Here is a 22,116-nt window from a genome sequence, read left to right as displayed (position 1 = left end):
GTCTTTCTTCCATTTTTCTTCAGGCAAATCTCTCATGAATTAAAGTTGTTCAACTGGAAAGAAGTGTGTAGAACACTTCAGGGTAAAAAAAACCAAAACACCAGCATGCAAATTATTTTCCAGTTTTCCTGTTCACATCCCCGAGTTGTGCAGAGTTATAACAGAACATAAGAGTTTGTATCTGATGTTTTGAATGTTTTTTCTGCTCTGTCACTCTCTCATCAGCTGTTATCTCTTATCTGTGTTTCATTTCCTTCCTCAGCACCTGGTTGGTTGTTTTCAGCTCACCACAGCAGGTTCATTTTGCTGTAATAGACCTTTTTCCATACTATTTTTCTTTTTCTTTTTTCTATGTTCACATTTGTGTTCATCCTCTACAGTCAGAGCGAGACAGAGATGTGTGTGAATGAACTCCCCTGCATTAATAACTGCTTCCTAAATTCACTTAGAAAGCACTTTAGAGGGGAGAAAAAGGAGAGAGAAAAGATACACATAAAACATTAAAAACAAACTGAGAAATGTAAAAAAAAAAAAAAAAATCATAAAGACAAGTCAAAGAAAAACTGATATAAAAGTGTATTTTATGAAAATATGTGAATTAAAAGCAAGTATTTTTTAATTATTTAATTCTTATTAACTTTTCTAAATGCTTTTCACTAGAGGGCGTTGATTGGCTGTTTCTGTGACAACGGGGGCGGCCTTTAGTGAAAGGTATTCTTGGCCTAAAATGATTGGTCTCAGAATTCTCTAACTATTTCCTGATTGGCTGCGTCACCTGTCAATTAAAGGCAGGGGGGCTGCGCTGCACGGTCGAACGGGCTTTAAACAGAGGAGTGTTCTGATTGGTCGGTCAGCTGGATGTGGGCGGGGCTGTGAGGGAAAACCTGTGGATTCAGTTTATAGAAGCTGCGTCAAGGTAGCGGAAGTAAGTAGTGTGAGACCGGAAATGACAGAAATGTACAAATAAAAGCGTAAAACATTTCTAACAGGACAGATTGCATATTAAGATATATATATATAATTTTCCAGTAAGTAAGTAAAAGATAGTTTGTAAGTAATAATAATAATTAAAATTAATAATAATAATTTTATTGATATAGTCACCTATTTGTCTCGTAGGGAAAAGAATGAATAATAATTAAAATCATAATAAACACACACAAAGACCTTAATAGACCTCGGAAACAGTAGTTTACAGAACAACAGACCACTCAAGCAGAAGTTCCATTAAGTGATATACTGTAGCATCTGTTCTGGGGCTTTTGATCATATCACACGATCTTCCTCAGCAGATGCAGTTGTCATGGAATTGCAGATTGCTTCAATTTCAATTCCTCAGAGCGCTTTAAGGACTTCTCATGCAGCTGTCTTAAAAGTTAAGACTGAAAATATTATTTTTACTTCAGCATAATTTAAAATATGCTGTTTTCTGTTTACTGCGGGCCTTTATTTTGAAATTCAAAACAGGAAGCTCTAGTTTGTCAATGTGAAGAATTGACGCTTGTGTCATAAACAGCTGGAACAGATGAATCACAACACATTATATACCCTACAGTGTAACATCCAGTGTGTTGTATTACATTCACGTTAACAGTCGCACTAACTTTTACTCTTTTTATTTTCAGTTTTATTCCGGACTCTTCTGCCTCTGTGTGACTCCGCCCACACATTCCTGAGTGTCTGGGCTGTGAGGAGGAGGAGGAAGAGGAGGAGGAGCAGGAGGAAAGAAAAGGAAAGAGAGGCTGCTGCGAATTGACTGTAGACCCCTGAATCAGAGAGGAGATGATAAACAACAACAACAACAACAACTCTCAGCTTCAGTCTGACCGCTGCAGCTTTCTCACATAACACACATTAACCCAGCTGAGTCTGCGCCGCCTGGACGTCTTTCTACTTTTTTTTGTGTTTCTTTTCCTTTACAAGTTGTTTGGAACTTTTTTTTTGTTGCCGGAGTTGGAGCTTGAGTTTGGTTTCCAGTCTCACTGCTTTGCTGAGTTTCTTCTTCTTCTTGTGTCGCTGCTGGAGGAGAAAAAGCAACAACAACAAACCACAAGGCCACCGAGAGTCTCTGTGTAGGGAACCATGGAGATCCTGGACAGTAGTGAAACGTTTCTGCACTGGGACAGGAACCTCAGCGAGCTGTCTGAAGCCGGGGAAATGGACTGTGCGCTGTACACCAATGTAAGTTATCGATCAGGGATGAATTGATTGGCGGGGGGGGTAAAGGAAACGTGTGAGTGATTGATCAGGGCCTGGTGATTGGCTCTGCAGCTCATGAGTGGGAAATAATCACCTTTATCTCATTTTGATTGAGGTTTTAGTTGACCTGAGGGGGGAGGGTAATGTGTGTGTGTGTGTGTGTGTGTGTGTGTGTGTGTGTGTGTGTGTGCCACCCGGCTCTCCATTCACAACTTGAGCCTTGAGGTCCAGGATGCAAGTTAGACTCTTTCTCAGACTTGTAATCGTCTTTATTTCACCATTTTCTTTTCTTTTAAATATGTTTTTAGCAAGATGGTGACAAAATCTCCAAAATGACAGACCCTTATACGTAAAATACAAACAATAATTTAAAGATATGAACACTGGGAAAGATGGGAAACCCACCTGTACTCAGTTTAGTCTGGGACGTAAGACTTTTTCCATACAATGATAATCGTTTAATCTGTGAAATGCCAGGAAAAAGTGGAAACTGTCCATCAGATGTTCCCATCTTAAAATTGATTGTTTTGTCTGACCAACTGTCCAAAAGCCAAAAATATTCAGTTCAATTAATTTTTCCGATGATACAAAACAGAGAAAAGCAGCACAGAAGCTGGAAATGGAGAAAATTTTGCATTTTTGTTTGATAAATGACCAAAAATGTTGTTTCTGTCGACAAAAAGTTCATTTGGAGGACCTGAAACAGTAAATATCTATATGCAGAGTTTTCATCCATCCTCGTTTGCTGGACCAGCTGTTATGATGAAAATGTTAAATATTTCTGATGAAGATCAGGACGTCCCAGAGAAGGCTGGGAGCTCAGGAGGGTGTTTAAACAATTAATAATGACACCACTCTTCTATCAACCACTGGGTGACCTTCAAAATAAAACACCCAGTGTGTTCCCAGGTTGTTTCATATCATATCCTCCCCAATACGTCTATATCGATTCCTTTGGTCATAAATATGCTGTTGTGGCTCATTTGACCTAATATGAGCTTAATGTTCATAATGATGACATTTTGCTTTAAAGAAAAGTTTGGCATCCCATGTATACGAAACAAAACGTCTCCTAGAAATTATTATATACTGTTTATTTATTTTGGCATTTAGTTTCTTCCAAAACGTACTTGTTGTCGCAAATTAGTTGAATATATTAACGACATTTCTAGAAGAGAGTTGAATATTTTAAGTCTAAAGAAGTTTATGTGTAAATTTTAACCATTATGCAGGATTACTGATCATTATGCTGTATGTGTGTTTTACTTGATAACCTGCATTAATAGGTAAAATATAGTAGAAATAGTTCACACACACACACACACACACACACACACACACACAGAGCGTCTCCTCAGTAGAACGAGCCCTGCTTTAAAATGGCCTTTCGCCTTCAGTTATGTAACTTGAAGTATGTGTTCCAGCCAAGACGAGAGTGTGTGAGACGGAGAGAGTGAGACAGAGACTGTGTGTGTGTGTGTGTGTGTGTGTGTGTGTGTGTGAGAGAGTGTCTGTGTGCACATGTAGACGATGGGATGGGAGGGGCTTTTGGGTTTACAGGGGAAAAAAGTCCAGCTGGCTCGCAGGACGGGAATCAGACACCACAGAGGCCTGCTGAGCCCTGAGACCAGGCACACACACACACACACACACACACACACAGACTCTTGTAGGCAAACCTGCCGACAGGTAAAGACTTGTGCTGTTAAAGCTTCTGAGCGTTCAAGCTGTGAACCTTTTTAAAACAAGTCCTGAGGCTACAATTCCTGTCAAATACCCACCGAGATGCATCTGTGCTTTCGTCTGTTGCAGAGAAAGATAACAGGACGTTTTAGGAGATTGACCTGCTGATCAACACGGTATTAAGTGATGAAAACAAAGATAGAAATATCGCCCACAGAGCTACTGAAGCTAATTAGCTAAATGGCAAAAAAAAAACCCTACCAAGGTTTTTCCAAAAGCTCCAGTTTCTCCTTCCTCCCACAGTGCAGGTTAGCTTAATTAGAGACTCTAAATTGCTTATAGGATGAATGGTTGTGACCTGTCCAGGGTTTTACCCCCGTTACCCCCCAGGCCCAGGTGACCCTCTACAGGATAGGCAGGTATAGCTAATAGATGTAAACTGTTGTTTAAGCTCATAAATCGAGACACGTTGCTCTTTCCTGCTGTATTTCATCACATTAGCTGCTTTTAATAATAAAAAGTGTCAGTATTAGTGTCGATATCGCGGTGATATCTGAAAAAGAAGTCAGATTGTGTAGAAGTCTATGAGAAAATGACCCTACTTCTAACTTGATTTATTACCTCAGTAGACATTTTCTTAATGAGTTTATGGTCTCAATCGCTAGTTTCAAGTCTTCTTCAATACAGCATGATGTTCATTAGTAAATTATGGTCCCATTTACAGTAAAATACATCATGGCTGCCTTGTGATTGACCTGTCAGGTGCAGTCAGGTTGCAGGTAGAGGTCAGCGTGCATAGTGTCTTCAGGTTCTCAGATCCCCAGCTGCACCCTCTCGTCCAAATACGGTCACCTCTGGTTCCAAAAAACCAAGACGGCGACGGCCAAAATGCCAAAGTCAAGGCTTCAAAGCGGTAGTCCACGGTGGACATGTCCACCTCTTTTATACCTTACATTTAACCTTCTCATATCACCCACATCTGGCTCTAGAAAACATGTGTACGGCTGGTCTGAAGTCTGCATGAGTGGCACACATTCTTCTTCTTCTGAGAATACCAGTTTAGGTGTGTGAACTGACGCATGCATGTCTTTATATCTACATTTGGCCCCAGGTGTTTGAAATACCTGCACAAAGACCAGGTTGTGTTAAGAAGCAGCACTAAGATGCTCTTGTTAGTGCGGTGAATATTCTATATATAGTAAATCATGAATAGTATGTGTGTGAGGGTGGGGGGGGTGCATGAATGTGGAGAGCAACAAGACTGTAGTGTTTGAATCTCAGGCAGCTTGAGAAGCAGACTGGAGTCTTTGTTTGGTCGGGTCTCACTCTCACTTTCTCTCTCCGGGGGTTTGTTGACTTGGGATTCCTCACAACAATGTAAACCCTCTCGGCCGGCAGCCTGAGTGGGAGCCTCGACCTTAACGCCTGCTTCTCTCATCAGTCAGAGGTCCCTCCCATCTCCCTCCAGTCCACGTGAAAGCTTACATCACGATCAAGTTCCTCAGGTTTTAGAATAATAAGGTGGAGTCTTCTTTCATCTCCATTCATCTGCGTCAGAAACAATCGTATTTGACGCTGATGTGAAGTAGTAATAAACGTGTTTGTGTGACGTGATTTATAACTATTTCAGGGAGGGAAAACCAGAAACAGGGAGAACCAAATCCAGATTACAATTTAAAAAAATTATCAAATTTAAATCATCGCTTCCTGTTTGGCTCAATTAATCACAAATTATAAATTCTGTTGGAAAACATAGACAGTAGTGTTTCTGTTGGAATGAATGACCCACATATTCATTGTTACACTCCGAAAGATCTTGTCAGTCGGGTTTTGTGTGGTGACGGGTTTTGCTTATGATTTGACTGCCCTGATGATTTAACCGTGTAAACTGTGAATCTACACATCATGAAGTGTTGCACAGCTGGAAGATAACCATCTCAGTTTGACCAAATGTCTGCATTTGCGTTTAGGAAACTTAGGATTCCCATCTGTGTCTTCGGCTGCGACTGTACATCTGGATAATCCATCTTCATTGACTGATTTTGCATCCAGAATCTTTAGATTTGTTCACTGTTGCTCCAGTATTCTCTCTCTTTTAGCTCTGTTTTTGGTCTCCACCAACTCATGAGGGAAATATCTGGCTCTTTAGCTTTAGCTGCCAAATGCTCCACCATGTTCACCTGCTGGTTTATCCAAACTATTTTGTATAAACAAGGTTGATCAGCGCGATGAGGCTGAAACAAAACAGTAAAGTTGCAAAACCCAAAACAATGAGCTTAAAAACACTAAAAAGCTCCGTCAAACTGAGGGGAACTGCAGAACATTTGATCAGTCTACATAAAGTGTTCTGTCTTATACTCAGCCAGCACCCTACAGGAACGTATCTCACATATGCCAACAAACGTTTTATGCTAATCAATATCTTTCTTTCTTAACATTTGACAGTTTTCAAGACAGAAAGTTACTTTTACAGCCACTTAAAACTGAAACTCTCCACTGAAACTCAGGATAATACCAATAAAACATTCTCACATACAAATAAAATCCAAACAAAACATATTTTTTTGAATCAGTTCAGGTTAAATATCCAATAATCAGTGATTTAGTGAATGTAAAGTAATCAGTGTACAGTGGTCAGTATTATATTAGAGGTGGACTGGATCATATGAGACATATTTTGATTAAAGATAAAGGTCAGCTGCATCCAAAATGACACTGAGATCACATTTCTGTCAGACAGTTCAGGAAATAGACTGAGGCGAGAGAGTGGCCTTAAATTTAAATGCATTTTTCTTCATGCACAAACTCTTTAAAAAAAAAACCCAACTTGGCGTGTTTCTCAGCACATGTTGTACTCGTGGAGAGAAGAGACTCACATGCAGAGGAAAAGAGTATATTTGCTCTGCACATGCTCCAGGGCTTTCCAACTATGTGTCTCTGCTTACATAACACAGAGCATACCTGCAGGTAAAGACTCACCTCTGTCTATAGATGCAGCGTTTTATTAATATGCAGAGGTGGATGTATTCAGACAGATGTGGTGCAGTAAAAAGTATAATATTTCCCCCTGAGATGTAGTAGAGCAGAAGTATAAAGCTGCATGAAATGGAAAGTACAAATACCTCCATGTACTTGAGTAAATCTACCACTTTTAATATTCATGATGGCTTCGGCAGCTCAGCACACACTCAGGATGGAGTTATTTAATTCAACAAAAGTGAACACACATAAAGAGAGTGGAGAGTAAACAGCTGGATCCATGTGCTCACAGTGCAGAGCCTGTTCTCCGTCGGGGCAGGGCATCCTGCTCTCCGGTGGCCTCGCTCTGTCTCGCTCTGTCTCTCTCTGAATGGTCCATGTGTCTGCTGTGTCAGCCTGAAGAGAGAGACACGCATACATTTTGAATGTTACAACCAGAGCAGCCTCTCTATCTGTAACACGGCTGGAGTGTCAGATAAAGGCTGAATAATGAAGCACACGGTGTTATTACTGCAGGTGTGGTGCCGGATCTTCAGGTTGGTCTACGCTGCAGGATACAGACAGAAATAAAACACAAAGAAGTTACAGATTTTATATTTCTGCTGCTTGTAGAAACAACATGACGTCAGAAAACTGCTTTTTCTTTTTGGACAGCAAGGCGTGTTTGAGAGAGCTAACCTGGGTTGTAGATGAAAGTCGTGTAATTGGTTCCCAGTGGACCAAATCTCAGTTAAATTTAGAGGCAAGATATGCAAAAGAAATCATCATTACTGCTCTCATTACTCTTTAAATCATCACTACACTGGTTGTATAAGGAAGACAGTTTGATGTGACTTTTTGATCCGATTTTACTTGGATGTTTTGGTGTCTTGGGGTCTAAAGGGTGTCTCTGAACCCCCACTTCAACGCCAACTCTTTTGGCTTTAGAAAGTGACAGCGGTCCACAGATGGTGTGCACATGGAGGACACGTTTTTCTCTCTCTCTCTCTCTTTTTTTATTTTAAATCTGATGCAACTTCTCCCCCGACTTTGAAAGTGGACTCAGACTCCGGTTCGCTGCAGGCAGGCGGCCATTTGAGAGCAAAGCGAAGGTAGTAATCAGTGTGTGAGGGATCATTATGGAAAATCCACAGGAGCCTTCGTTCTCGGAGGCAAAGCTAAATTTACGTCCCCTGTCTGTACTTCTGTCTGTCTCTTGATTCTCTATTTCCCTGTCCTTCATCTTCCCCCCTCTTGTTTCGAAGGTTTTTTTTTAATGGCTGTGTGTGAGCTGGTGTGTGTGGTTAGCAGGGTGTGGATTTAAGATCCCTGTGAGTAGCTTATACACCAAGCCCTAAAATGAGCCAGGAAGCAGTTTCTCTAAAGTTGCAGCTAGATTTTTTTGGACATATATCAATTTTAAAAGTACTGAGGTTGAATTTTGAGCTGCAGTTTATACTTTTTGGGCATTTTATGGAGAAAAAAAACAGAATATCATCACATGTTATAGACTTGAAAGTTGTAGAGTCAACAGAATTTCAATGTATTTAGTTTTTGCAGTCGTGAGCTTCATTGTTGGAGACATCAAAGTGTTTAAAGCCTGTAAACTGCTTATTAAACAGTGAGGTGTTTGAGCTGTGAGACCAGCTCCGCTTTGATGTTGTTTTTATGGATCTTGCAGCTCATATCCCGACTTGTGGTGACTCCAAGTGTTCTATCAAGACCACTTTAAGACAGAAACCTCTCCATCCGTCTAGTTAACCTTTCACCCCCTCTTTCCAGCCCTCCTCCTCCTCCTCCTCCTCCTCCTCCTCAGTCACTCCTCCAGGGTGAGCTGAGAGTTGGGACGAGTCGGCTCCTGTCCAAAATGCCAGAAACGTCTTCACTGCTTGTTAACCTCCTTGTTTCTCTTCCTGACTTCTTCTATGGGTCATTCGTCTTTCTTTTGCTCTTCAACTGTTCCTCTTCTTCTTTTGACGTGTTTGTCTTTTCATTTAACTTTAAAGTCTTGATTTTCTGCCTTTCCTCCAGCTAACCAGTTGAGTGTCAGACAACCAAATGTGACCAAATGTCTAGCTGGCTGGGATTTTAGGGAGCAGACTCCGCTCCAACTTCAGGGCAGCGTCTGCACTTTGAATTGGAATTGAAAGAATGCTTTCTGGCATATTATTAATAAAGTCTGGCTTGAGTCTGGCAGTTGGCTGCAACCTCATTATAGCGGAGAAGAACGTTGATCTTGGAAGATTCTGCAAAATAAAAGTTGTTTTTTTGGATATGTCCAACGTTTTAAAACTTCTCACAACTAAAACACTTAAGGAAAGATGGTGGTTATTGAACATTAATTGCAGGTCTTTGACGGGAACTTCTGTCTCTAACATGAAAGTCAGACGCACTACAAGACCATTTAGCACCCAAACCTCCACACCCTTAATTTCCACCTTGATAAATATAGTGCACACTATTTCCTGCATTTGCACCGAATGTTGGCATAATTCCTAGGAATGTCCCTGATTTGGACCACTGTTGGCCGCCAAGCATAGTTTGGCTACTTGAGATACTGTAATGTGTTATAATTGTTCTTGTTGGACCGCTTAACACCACCAACGGCGTGCTTTGCTTTTCGTCAATGAGAAGGGAAAGGGATGTGATGTGTCTGGATGACTTTTACCTGCTTTCTCAGCAACCAAGATATAAAATATTGCAAAAATGTTACTTATTATCTTGAATCCATAATATCAGTAGTGATATCAATATTTTAAAACCCACGTATTGGCTCAAATCGTACCTGGCCAAAGTCTCTGCATTCCACTCAAAGAGCAACTCCCCATCACACCTTTCTCTTACATGAACCTTTTCATTCGAAGAGACATGAACAAGCCCATTCATCCATGCAAAGTTCAGTGTGTGTGTGTGTGTGTGTGTGTGTGTGTGTGTGTTTATGACTTGACATTCAAGTGTGTTTCTACTTGGCAAGCATCCGCCTCAGCGAGCTCCGCTTTAATGGAGGAATTAAGATCAGCGGCGCGCCCAAACAAGTTTCCTGGAGTGTTTTGCCTCTTCCAGGGATTAAAACCCCTCACTATGGGGACTCAGCAAAGACCTGCAGTGACCCAGTTTTTAGCCAGCATCCAGCAGGAGGTGGAGGCAGCGCAACGAGAGTTGTTGGTATTTTGGTGGAAATAAGACAACTTAAAATAGGAGATCTTTACTGATCTTGACAACAACTGTTTGGGGGATAATCCTGCAGCAACCAGATAAACACACGAGAGAAGACTGAGACACGACGCCTCGAAGTGATTCACAGATGATACTTGAAGTGGTTTTAAACTAGAGAGAGTTGATGGAAAGGAAGACGAGAGAATGAGCAGTTTCTGTTGGAAGGAGAAAATAAAAAAACACACAAAAGAAGAGAAAAACTTTCAGTGTGTGTTTGAGTAGAGAGGGTGAGTGAGTTCACTGGTTGAGCAAAGTCTGGAGATGTGTGTGTGTGTGTGTGTGTGTAATAGTACCTGATGACCGGTCAGTGTTACACTGGGTAGATGGAAAAACTTGTGTGTGTGTGTGTTGACCCAGTTTATAACGAGCGTACACACTCAGGATGAGAGACCTCAGAAGGCAGCTGTGCTTTTGTTTGACACAAACAGCCTCTCAGCGTCTGACAGCTGTGTTTGAGGACAGGAAGTGGACCAAACATTGATTTGATGATGCCAATATTTAGTCCCAAATCATGATAAACACAAAGTTTTCGTTAAAATCATTGTCGATATGGACTCTAGATAGATATGAAGCTGTTCTGGAGCTTTCAATCGTATCACACGATCTCTCCCAAACAGATGGAGTCGCCCAGTTGTCATGGAAATGAGGATGTTTTATTCCAGAGAAAACTGATGAAAATGTCACATTGCGATCATTGGTTCCTGCTGAAGACGTAAATCTTTAAAGGAATAAATCGACATTTTGGGAAATACACATATTTAAATGTGGCTACAGGGAGCAGCAGGTTAGCTTAGCATAAAGACTGGAAACAGGGGGAAACAGCTAGCAGCTCCTCTATAAACTCTCTAATTAAAAGTTATATCTTGTTAATCAAAAACGACAAGTTGTGTTTTTGTCATGTGCCGACTATTTCTTTAAACTGCTGGTCACTGTAGTTTTTAGCAAACGTCACTCAAACAGAAATAAATAGTGCTTTTGTTGGGGACTATTTTCAGCGGCGGATTAATCCACATTTGGTGCTCAGTATTTGGGGCAGCAGGACGGTGTATGTGGGATTGATGTGTTCTTAATGGTTTTTGGACAACCATGCAGCTCTATGTCACAAAGGAAGAATATATGTCAGGCTTTGGATTAACAGACAACACTTGTTAGAGGGATTTATTGTTGGTGGGATTTGTAAAAGCAGCTATCAGCCTTAAATACAGGTATTTTCAGGCTGCTACTGTGGCCTCAGTGTAACTGTGGTGAAGTCATTGTGTAACATCTGGAGGGTCAGTGTGTGTTTGGATGTGTGTGGGAAGAGTGGGGGTTGTACTCTGTGATCGGTCAGTATGACAGAGCAAGACTGGAAAGTTTGTGTGTGTGTGTGTGTTTTAGTGGTGGGATTTTCAACTTTTGGGAAGCTTCAGGAGCCAGACGGGGGGGGTTTACAAGAAGGGGGGCCTCGGAGGAGACCGTTTTTCCATTGGTAATCCTCTAGGTCTGTTTTTCTTTATTGTCGACTGTTCATCTGTATTACTAATCACACACACTCTAATATCGGCACAGCGGCCCTCAGATAACGACTGACTCATAGTTTTGAACTTTGACTCGGAACGTTTTCTACTCGGTGAAGGCGACATCTCCCTGTCTCCACTGTCACACTTCCTATTTTTAACACGCTTCCTGTCGTGTCTCTGAATAAATCCTGACTTTAAGGCCGTCCTTTATCCAAGTGTGAAACATTAATGGGACTGAAAAGAGGTCTGGGGCCTCGGTGTTAAACAGGAAATGGGACATTTAGGTTTGGAAACCGGTCTGTAAAGGATCTGCTGTGATTTCTTTCACATTGTGACGTTGTTTGTTTTTGTATGTGTATTCTTATCCTGGCCTGTGGGTGCAGAGTAAACTCCGGCGGCCCTGCTGGATGTCTCGCCTACTGTTATTCTGTCTCGCATCCTGTTGTTTACATCCGTTAACCATCACTCCTCCCCCTCCACCCCAAATATATGATAATATCAAGGCAGATGTTGCTATTTTTATATGTTCAGGAGCTTTAAAATGGACTATTTTAATGCCATTTCTTGTTTTTTCTCAGCTATACAATATATGTAATCAAGCATATTGCGTGCTAGCTACAGTTGGCTGATATCTGATGTTGAATATAAATTTCCCGGGCCCTTTTTTGGGACAAATTCCTTCCCCAGATACACCTCAAACTAAAGTATGTGATTAGTCACTTTGCCCTTTGACCCCGAGAAGATAATCTGCCTTGAGGGTCGGGTGTGTGAAGTGTCTGCCTCAGTGCTCACCAGGAATAGGTATGAGTTCTTGGTGCTACAGACATTTTGCTACTCAGGCTACTAACTTTAAACATTAATGAGAGTTAATCAATCATAAACTACTTTGATACTCAGTTCCCTGAGGTTCTAGTTGTGAGGATTTGTTTTCTTTGTTTCATGTGATAATAAACTGAATATTTTGGGGGTTTTGGACTGTTGGTTAGAAAAAAACAAGCCTGCCCTCATCATGTCAGGATTTCCTCGCAGGAGATTCTTTGCTGCTTTTCTTCCTTCCATGACTGTTCTGCTTTTTCCTTACGGCGTCCTTGATTAGCAGACAGGTTTTGCAAATCGAGCTGGGATCGATGTCTAGAATCTGGGTCAGGGAGTGTGTGAGCTGCACTCTTAATCTTGTGAGAACCAGTCCGGGTCTCCCCTGGAATGAGGACATTTTTGCGAAGCGAGGTCATTTTGACTTCATTTCTTTCCAGGGACGCAGACATTGTGGAACGAATGATGTCAATGAGACAGATGTGTGTTTGTGTGTCTGCATGTGGAGACAAGCAGCCACAGACTGCGTTAGAAATGATGTTCTCACACATGAAGCTGCACCCTGTGAGTGGTCCGACACAGTCCAGACATGAAGCCTTGGTGCTGGGCTGGACCCCCCCTCCAGATAAGACCCAGATAGCAGAAGCCGTCCAAGGCCTGTGATTTGTCTTGTTATGCTGACACACATGATATCAGTGCCACAGCAAAGACAGCGTACCAGCCTCAAGTCTCAATTCTGTTACGACAAATGACAAGTGGTCCTGTTGACAATCAAGGCTTATCTGATCCATGGTCCGACTCTGCTGAAATCTGGCAAACATCTAACGGTCTTCGTTGTTTCGAAGACATTTGTATTGGCTCCTTACGGTGCAGCTTGTGGTGGGTTTGATCATATATACCTTACTTAGTAATGTATGAGCATTGAACAGCTGTTTTTATATATATTCTAGGCTCTTGTTGGGGAGAGGCTGTTATTTTGTTTTCTTTTGCCTCAACCAAAACATGACATAGACGTCATTTTCAGTTCACATGGTAGTTAACTAAAGTATTAAAGATGTTTTTCACAATAATCAAAAAGGAAGAATTTATTTCTTATATGAAAGTGGACTTAACAACAACCTGGACAGTTGCGTCTCTCTCATCCACACGAGTATTCTTAATATAACTAACAAAAAAGCTCTTTTGTTGAACTTCCATCATCCTCAGCTTTACTTTGAGTTTAATGCTATCGTGCTAACAAACTTAAGCATGCTACACTAACACGCTAATGTTAGCATTCAGCTCAAAACACAGCTGTGTTCAAGTACAGGTTCGACTGATGAAAAGCTGAGCCTGTCAAACGTGTGAGATGTCCTAAAATGGCCACCGTACAGAGAACAAAGCTTTTTTAGGAAACAACATGATGTTTCTTGTGACGCTACCTTCAGGACAAACTTTTACACTTTGACACTGGAATAAAAGACAAAATCTTTGTAATTTTTAGAAACCTCTTGGATTTAAAATGGTTCTCGGATCAAAATCTGATGCCGTGTTTGAATCAAAAGTTGTCGTTCCAGCTGTGTAGACTGCTCAAACCCAGATTTCCTGACTCGATTTGACTCAACTTTTTGCACTTGCAAGTTATTGACAAGTATTAGAGATTTGTATTCAGAGCCAGTGAGGGAATCCTTGCCGCTCTGCACATAAAGTTTCTACACATGTACTTCAGCTAAGTGTTAAAACAGCTTGCACACATTGTTAGCATTCCAGCAGATGCTTACTGCACTTTGGCTCACAGCTGCAAGAGAGGGACACACCAGTTTCAGTAACTATAGCAACTGAGGTTCAAATATGTAAATGTTGTGCTTTTTAAAAGTATTTTGGGAATTTAGCCAAAATGGGGGACTAAGAAGGCAGAGGAACTGGATATTACAAGAATGTTAGACTGGCTGGGAGACTGAGGATAGAGAAGAAGAACAAATAACATTTTCCTCTCCTGTCCCAAAATACCATTAAGCAAAGCATCTAAACAAGCAGGGCATCAGTGGAAGAATGACTTTGTATAATAATCAAAATACGTTTTATTGTTTCTTCATGTAATAACCTGGAGTTGTACTTGATGCCTCACATTTGAAAACCAGCAACAAAACCAACACTGAAATTGTTTTTTTATTTTAGTAACAAAGCTTGTTTCTCTTCCGTGGCTAAAAAAAAAAGGCTTGTTTCCACTACCTTCTTGTCTGTGCTCGAATATGGGGATGTATTATGCATGCATCTTCTCAGTGCACGCTTTGGGTATTTCATTTATTACGGAGCGTGTTTGGACCGAGCCTGAATATAACTGTAGTATTTCTGTTGCCTGTCTTGCCCAGGACACTTGGAAAAACAGATTTAGAAGAAAATGCAAATCGCAGCAATTGGGTATAAGTTAAAGTATAAGGTACAGCAGCAGATAAAGCAGATAAATGGTTAGATATCTCTTCAAACTTTATTGCTGGTTATCTGGTTACACGTGCTGGTAATTTGTGATAGTCTAGTGGCTGATACAAGTCCACAATCTGGATCCAAATCAAACAAATGAGTCATTCAGTTTATCTTGACATAAATTCATGTGTGTGAAGCTGTATCATCAGCAAAAGTACACACAGGCGAGTCCAGGGCAAGGTACACACACACACACACACACACACACACACACACACACACACACACACACACACACATGCTAATACACACACACACACACACACACATTCGAGGGAGGTGACCCTTGGGCCTGTGTGGGTTTGTATGTGTGTGTCAGGCCTTTTTTACTCTTTCACATCTGGTTTTGCCTTTTCAGGGGAGGGAGGTGTTACATCATCAAACTTTCCTCTCTTCCGTCTCCGAAGTTTAAACTTCTGGTCATTAAGGGTTAAAACAGACACACACACATCCTACTTTACAGAAGTTACAGACCTGAGAGGACATTCCTTCCACCCCTTTCCCACTCCCAGACCGTTAATTTAACTGCTAACTAGTGACCAACACAGCTGTCCAGGCTTTTATTGTCAAGTCTCATCACTCGCCACTCAGCAAGCCAAATAGATTTTTTTAGGAAACAGGACTATTGACCCTATTGGTATTCTATCGTACACGAAGTCATGTGATGGTGGTGATTTATTTATGATTCAAAAATGTGAAAAGAAATGGGTACCAATCGTTTTTTCAAAGTAAAATAATTACCTTCACCTGTTTGTGATTGCTTCCCAATAGAGTGAAGTATTTAATATATATCTAAAACTTTTTTAGATGGTCCACTGCTTCGGTTCAGACTATTGCAACGATCAATATGACATTTTTTACATATATTCATGATCCCCAGAGGATGAATCCTACTGACTTTGCTGATCCTTGAGTTTTCCTCTCGTGCCACCATGACAGTGATATTTGTGGTATTGAGGGAATTGTCAACTTGACAACTATTGGATTGATTGGCGTGAAATTTGGTACACACATTCACGCTCCCCTCAGGATGAATTGTAATAACTTTGATGATCCACTCACTTTTCATTTCGGCCATCAACAGGTTCCTGCAAAACTAATGACATTCCCATCAGCCTCGTCTGTACTTCTGTTTAGTGCTAATTAGCAAATGCTAGCATGCTAACACACTAATCAAAGATAGTGTACATGGTAAGCATTTTACCTGCTAAACATCAGCATGTTAGCATTGTCACTGAGAGCATGCTAGCATTAGCATTTAGCTAAGTACTGTGTTTCTTGTTTTATCCAAAATGCCGCAGTTGTCGCCATTTCTCAGCTCTGCTTGTTCAGCAACGACTTTTCTGACCTAGTTTGGGGTCTTTCCTTCATTAGCAGCTCTGACGTGATTAAGATCATTGTCTCTCTTTGGATGACGCAGGATTTCTATGTGCAACACTGAACTCGAGAGATAATCACTCTGCATTTTCTCCTCCGTCTACAGACTTCATTGTGGCTTCATTAAAAGATTACAATCTGCACTTTGCAGCGATGTTCTCTGCTTGTTTCGATGTGTTACAGGCGAAGTGTTATTCAGAAAAATATGAGAATAGCCTCTTTGTTATCACCACTGCACCTTCAGAGTGGTTGTTGACCTACTGGTTTTTGCCCTAGTTCCAGTTTAAACTCCCATTTTTTCCCATTTGGGCTTCAACTCTCGATGTTCTGTTTCCCAGCTGGAGAGTGTCAAGTTTCAGTTGGCCCTAAATAACACCTCTCTGTTGGGCTGCATAGACAAAGAGGTTTCTGTTGTGTGTGTGATGAGTTACACCCGGCCAGTGACCGACCCTGCAGCACAGTCTGCTGCCCTGCATTGCATTTTCTTCTTCCATACACACTCACACACAACCACAACCACTCACTCCCACTGCTAAAATGACAGGGAGTGTATAAATCCTCACTATGCGTCTTTAGTGTGGTTCTGTTTTCATGCAGGCGGAGTCGGACCTCTCCCATTTCCTTTTCTTAAACAAGATGAGGCTTTATTCCTTTCTGTGTCCTCATGCCGGGTGGATTATTTGTTTAGTTGCATTTATTTGCAAATTTGAGATTTAAGATGATTTTAGAGCTTCTCTGCAGGACTGAGCTACAGGGAGAAAAGGGTGATGTCAAAGGTCATATAAACCGGATTTGAACCCACAAAATACAGCTTAGTTTTATTTTAAAGATTGGTTCTGTATGTAATTACTCCTCCCTAAAAACTACACCCTCTTTTTCTTTACAATCATGGTGTTTTCTCTTCTTTTTGGGCTGAAACATAATCAGTATCATTTTCTTACTTCTTCTAAGGCATCATTTAAAAACTTGCCAGAATTGTACACTTGTATATCCCGATAATCTGTACATGGACCAGCAAATACTAAAACATTAGGTAAACGTTTATATTTCGATTAATAACTTTTTATCAGTGTCATGCATACAACAACTTGCTGCAAAGGTTAGCATGTCTGGCTAACTATCTTACTACCTACAATAGTAACCCAGTGTTACTTCCAAGACCAAGGAGCATTTCATTCCACATTACCACCTCTGTTGCTTGTCCCAGTATGTAAGCTAAGCAGCTAAACAGGGTGATGTGTGAACAATATAGCAGGGCTAGCTAGCTCTACACTGCTTCTTTCTTTCCATGTCTTCTACATGGATCAATATCTGGAGAAAAGGCTGACTTTTTGAGACATTTTAGCTTTAGCTTCAGTTTTTTTTAAGCATAATATCTTATGTGTCCCCATCAAGTGCATATTTAAAACCCCTTTTGCAATATTCAACCAACTCTGAAGCTAGTGTTAGCTTATTTATCATGAATTTAGTGGTACTAAATGTCCAGGAATGGAAAGCTTCACAGGCGTTGCAACATTAACTGAGGGTCAATCATTATAGTGTACAATTCAAAAGAACATTTTTCGCTGAATCACACCCTGAATACTTTTGAATCTGCCAACACAGGAAGAGTACCAGATCTCAGCTGTGCAAGTGAAGATCTTTATCTTCTCGATACGAGAGATGGAACATGATTCAGGGCCATACTTCTGTTTATTATGTAAAAAAGTCCATAATTTTAGTTTCACAAAGGTTTTTCTTCAAACTTAAATAAATACTTAGTTTTAAGAGTTAACTTTCCATTTTTCCTGGAGACACACAGTACAGCAATTATATTGTAAATAGCAACAACTGGTATTTTATTCATTTGAGCTCACATTATGATTACTGTCATCATCACAGCAAAAACCCCGTAACTGTCGGTGTGCGCTGACAGATCTGAGGAGGTATAATAATATCATGTTTGCCGACAATGTGATGGTTTTTGGCACGTGCACATTCATTCACCCAGCAGGCATTCATACACACACACACACACATATATGCACACACACTTAAACATACATTCATATCATGGCTTGTTCACGCTGATTCTAAAAGATGGAAATGGACCCATTGGTGGATGAATGTGTAAATATTTGCCTTCCCCCTTGAATGGATTCACGGTATGCTGTCGGTGTTTGCATTATACACACACACACACACACACACACACACACACACACACACACACACACACACAGAGGCCTGATACAGGGCCATTTAGGGCAGCATACGGCAGCAGGAGTGTGCTGTGTGTTTATGGAGTGAAGAGGTCATTTCACTGTGTGTGAAAGGAAAATGCTAAAAGTCAAGTCTCTCTCTCTCTCTGTGCCTGTAATTGAAGCCACATGCTTGGCGTTCGGCCGTCCACCCTCCTCCTGTTTCCTCCCGTCCTCCATCTTGAGTTCACTCTCACTTTATCAATCTGTCAGTTCATCCATACGTCCAACTTTTCATTCGTCTCTTGTCTGATGTTACGTAACTAAACAAAATGTCTCAACTGTAGATTTCCCTTTTCTTTTATAATTCAACAGTTCAGAATGTCACAGTTCCATGTGTGCTTGATTTAAATTGTTTATTGCCGTCTCATTGGCTGAGCCCAGAGTGTTCCGACATGGCTAATATTCTATTGGACACATTCTGCGTATTCTGCCCGGCAACAGAACTTCAGCAGTTGAAGTTGCATCAGAAACATTTTCACGTTCTCTTGGGGGGGGGGGGGGGGGGTGGTCGATGAGTTCAACTGAGGACAGGACTGTTTCATTTTGCAGTTTTTATGTGAATGTCACACATTTGCATTATGAAATGAATATTTAATGATTTCTGCTGAGAAAAATAAACTGTCGCTGTATAAAAATGTATTTATGAAGTCGGCATATGGGTGTAAACATATAACGTAACTCACAGTTTTGACACAAAACTGTTTATGTCAGTTGCAGTTTTCATGTGTACTTGTTTACTCTAGGCTGCGTAACTGTATACTGTGTTGTACTGTGTTGTACATTGATTTGAGAGCAAGATTTTCGTTGATTCTTCAACACAAATGTCAACCGTTACCTGGTTTCAGTTTCTCCAGTGTGAGGATTTGCTGCTTTTCTCTGTTTTATGTCTTTGTAAACTGGATATTTCTGGGTTTTGGACTGTTAGTCGGACAAAACAAGACATTTAAAGACAGATTGTGATGGATATTTTTCTCTTTTTCCTAACATTTTGTAGACCAAACGACTTATTGATATAAAAAATTGTAAATTGCAGCCTAAGGGCATATTGTTTGGGTGGTGATGATTTACTAAACGCAGTAATTAGAGGTCTCTAGTTTCGTGTAAGAAAATACAAAGAAGTACAGAAGTACTGCATGTACTTCACACACACACACACACACACACACAGATGAGATGATGTATGTCAGTATGTAATCAACACATCACCAGCAGGGCTTTGCTTTGGTTGCCTTTTTGTTTCTGTTAGTCACAACACCTGAGGGAGATCTGTGCACACTCACCTTGTTGAGAGATGGTAGAAAAAGATAGAGAGCAGGAAAGAAAAATGCAGCAGGAATTTGGTGAAGGAGGAGGGAAGACGATGGATGGGTGGATGAAAGAGGAGGAGGAGAAGGAGGAGGGCTGTGTTAACTTCTGTTTTGTGAATGTATCGCCACACCGAGAATCACACACACACACAGAAAGGGAAACTGGAGCGGTGAGATTTTCAGTCTGTCTTCAGTGAGACGATTTTAAAGGTTTTTAATTGGCTGCTTAAGTGTTCCCCCAGGTGAGAGCAGGGGGAACACTTCAAGCAAAGGTAGTAATAAAAATATTTAACAATCTGTAATTACAGGCAGGCTGTCGTAGACTCCAACTATGTGGCTTCTTGTAATTGTGTGTCTCCTCCTGCATGTGGCCGTATTTTACGCTTGTATCAAATATTCCCCAAAGATATTTACAGTATTTTCTTCTTCTTTTGTTCAGCATTTCTCCGAGCTCCTAGACGACCTCTCCCAGGATGCTTTGCTGGGGCAGCTGCTCAGCGACCCCTTCCTGTCCGGAGTGAGAGGCGGAGTGGAGGCCATGGAGGGGGAGGATGGAGGCGACCTGTCCCCGTCTTCCCCTCTCCCCCCTCACATCACGGTCGAGCACAGCTACTCGCTCTGCGGTGACAGCCGACCACAGTCCCCCCTGTCGCACCTGACCGGAGAGCAAGGCAGCGACGCAGGTGGGACACCGATTATTGAAGTTCAGTTCATGAGAAATAAAAAGCAGCCTTGTTTAATTCAAAACACTCTGCTGCTGCAGCCTCAGTTGCCTTCTTACAAGACATTTTATAAAAGGTTTAGGACTTGTAAGTAAGGGTTTCATGGTTAATAAATGATCTACTAATGCTTTATAAGTCTGAAATTGTCAAATCAGTAGTAAGAACATTTTTTTGGATTGCCAGAGACTTATTAAGTCAGCTGTAAGTGTTATTAATGCAGTTAAAATGTAAGAAAGTCATTAATAAAGGGTTCTTTACTGCCCATTTGAGGGTCTTTCTGAGATATTAAAGAGCTATTAAAGATGAAGAGACAAGTTATGCACCATAAGGGGATCAAAACATAAACTATAGAACATCAGACACCTTCAAAATGGTGATGAAGTGATGAAATGTACAAAAACAAATACACTAACAAGAGTCCATGTCGCCTCTTCTGCTACAGAGTCTGATGGGGATTCAGCTGACTGGCCCATGGATCAGGAGGAGGCCATTGACAGCCTCCTGTGTGAGACTCCTTCCCTCCTCCCCGCCCTCTCCCTGTCTCTGGCTTCAGGGCCCCAAGCACCTGAGGGCCCTGTTGTGGCCCTCCCTGCTACCACCGCCACCCCAGCTCAGACCACAGTCAACAGCCACAGCCAGGTCAAAAGCATCAAGGTGGGAGCTCAGGATCTGATGATGAAAAGTGATGGTTTGTAACTCTGTCTCTTTTAATCGTTCCTGTCACTCTTTCTCTGCTTACAGATAAAAGAGGAGAACATCATCCCCCAGATTAAACTGGAACCTCATGAAGTGGACCAGTTTCTCAATCTTTCACCCAAAGGTCTGGATTTAAACTGTCCCCCCTCCTCCTCCTCCTCTTCCTCTTGCTGTTGCATCAGTTATCTGATGCTACGATGACCCCTGCAGGCCACTTGTTCAAATACCTCATAATGCCCTCAGACTGCAACATGGCACAAGTTGATAAGTTAACTGATACAGTAGTTTATTTTTAATGCAAGTATCAGTAATGAGACTCGAAGGGGCAGAAGACCCTATGGCCAGTTGCAGGAAACATCTTTAATCAGGATCCAAAAATGCACTTAAATCATCCTGAAAGAAGTTTTTATCTTAAAATACTTCCTCATATATTTTTGTCTTGCACTGGTTTTCTGTCTGGATGAGACTAAATAAAGCAAATCTAATCAGTAAACCACCATGTTTCAGGTCTGGAGTTGCTGCAGATGCCTCCCACTCCTCCCAGTTCCCACGGCAGCGACTCGGAGGGCAGCCAGAGCCCCGTCCACGCCCCACCCAGCCTGTCCTGCCCCGCCTCGCCCACCAGCCCTCCTCCATCCCAGGCCAGCCTGAAGGTGTCGCCTCGTGCTGCCTCCTGCCTCTCTAACTCCCCTCTGCTCACCGCTCCTCATGTAAGTAATGTCTGATATGTACTGATAGATCCTTTGTACTGTGAATGATGCCCTGACTCCATATGCTACTATCATGGATCAAATTAAATATGTTTTATAATGTTAATAACCAGTCCTGTCTGTGTTTCCTTGTGTGTGCAGAAGCTGCAAGGTTCGGGCCCGCTGATCCTGACTGAGGAGGAGCGTCGCACGCTGGTGGCTGAAGGTTACCCAGTTCCCACCAAACTGCC

General features: G+C 41.5%; 1 protein-coding gene across 1 annotated transcript in view; it reads left to right on the top strand.

Moving 5' to 3' along the window:
• The first annotated feature begins 1,931 nt into the window (after positions 1 to 1,931).
• Positions 1,932 to 22,116, top strand: part of creb3l2 (cAMP responsive element binding protein 3-like 2) — a 24,422-nt gene continuing 4,237 nt past the window's right edge. The window contains exons 1-6 of the mRNA XM_070929152.1: positions 1,932 to 2,181; positions 20,198 to 20,441; positions 20,923 to 21,119; positions 21,222 to 21,300; positions 21,684 to 21,886; positions 22,028 to 22,116. The exon at positions 22,028 to 22,116 is cut by the window's right edge and continues 58 nt beyond it. Of these exons, the coding sequence (XP_070785253.1) occupies positions 2,083 to 2,181; positions 20,198 to 20,441; positions 20,923 to 21,119; positions 21,222 to 21,300; positions 21,684 to 21,886; positions 22,028 to 22,116 (911 nt within the window). The 5' untranslated portion in view covers positions 1,932 to 2,082. The remainder of the gene's footprint in view (positions 2,182 to 20,197; positions 20,442 to 20,922; positions 21,120 to 21,221; positions 21,301 to 21,683; positions 21,887 to 22,027) is intronic.

Source organism: Enoplosus armatus, chromosome 22, assembly GCF_043641665.1.
Source record: "Enoplosus armatus isolate fEnoArm2 chromosome 22, fEnoArm2.hap1, whole genome shotgun sequence".
Taxonomy (NCBI): Eukaryota; Metazoa; Chordata; class Actinopteri; order Centrarchiformes; family Enoplosidae; genus Enoplosus; species Enoplosus armatus.
Note: the sequence above shows the minus strand (reverse complement) of the source record. Positions and strands in the feature narration are given on the sequence as shown.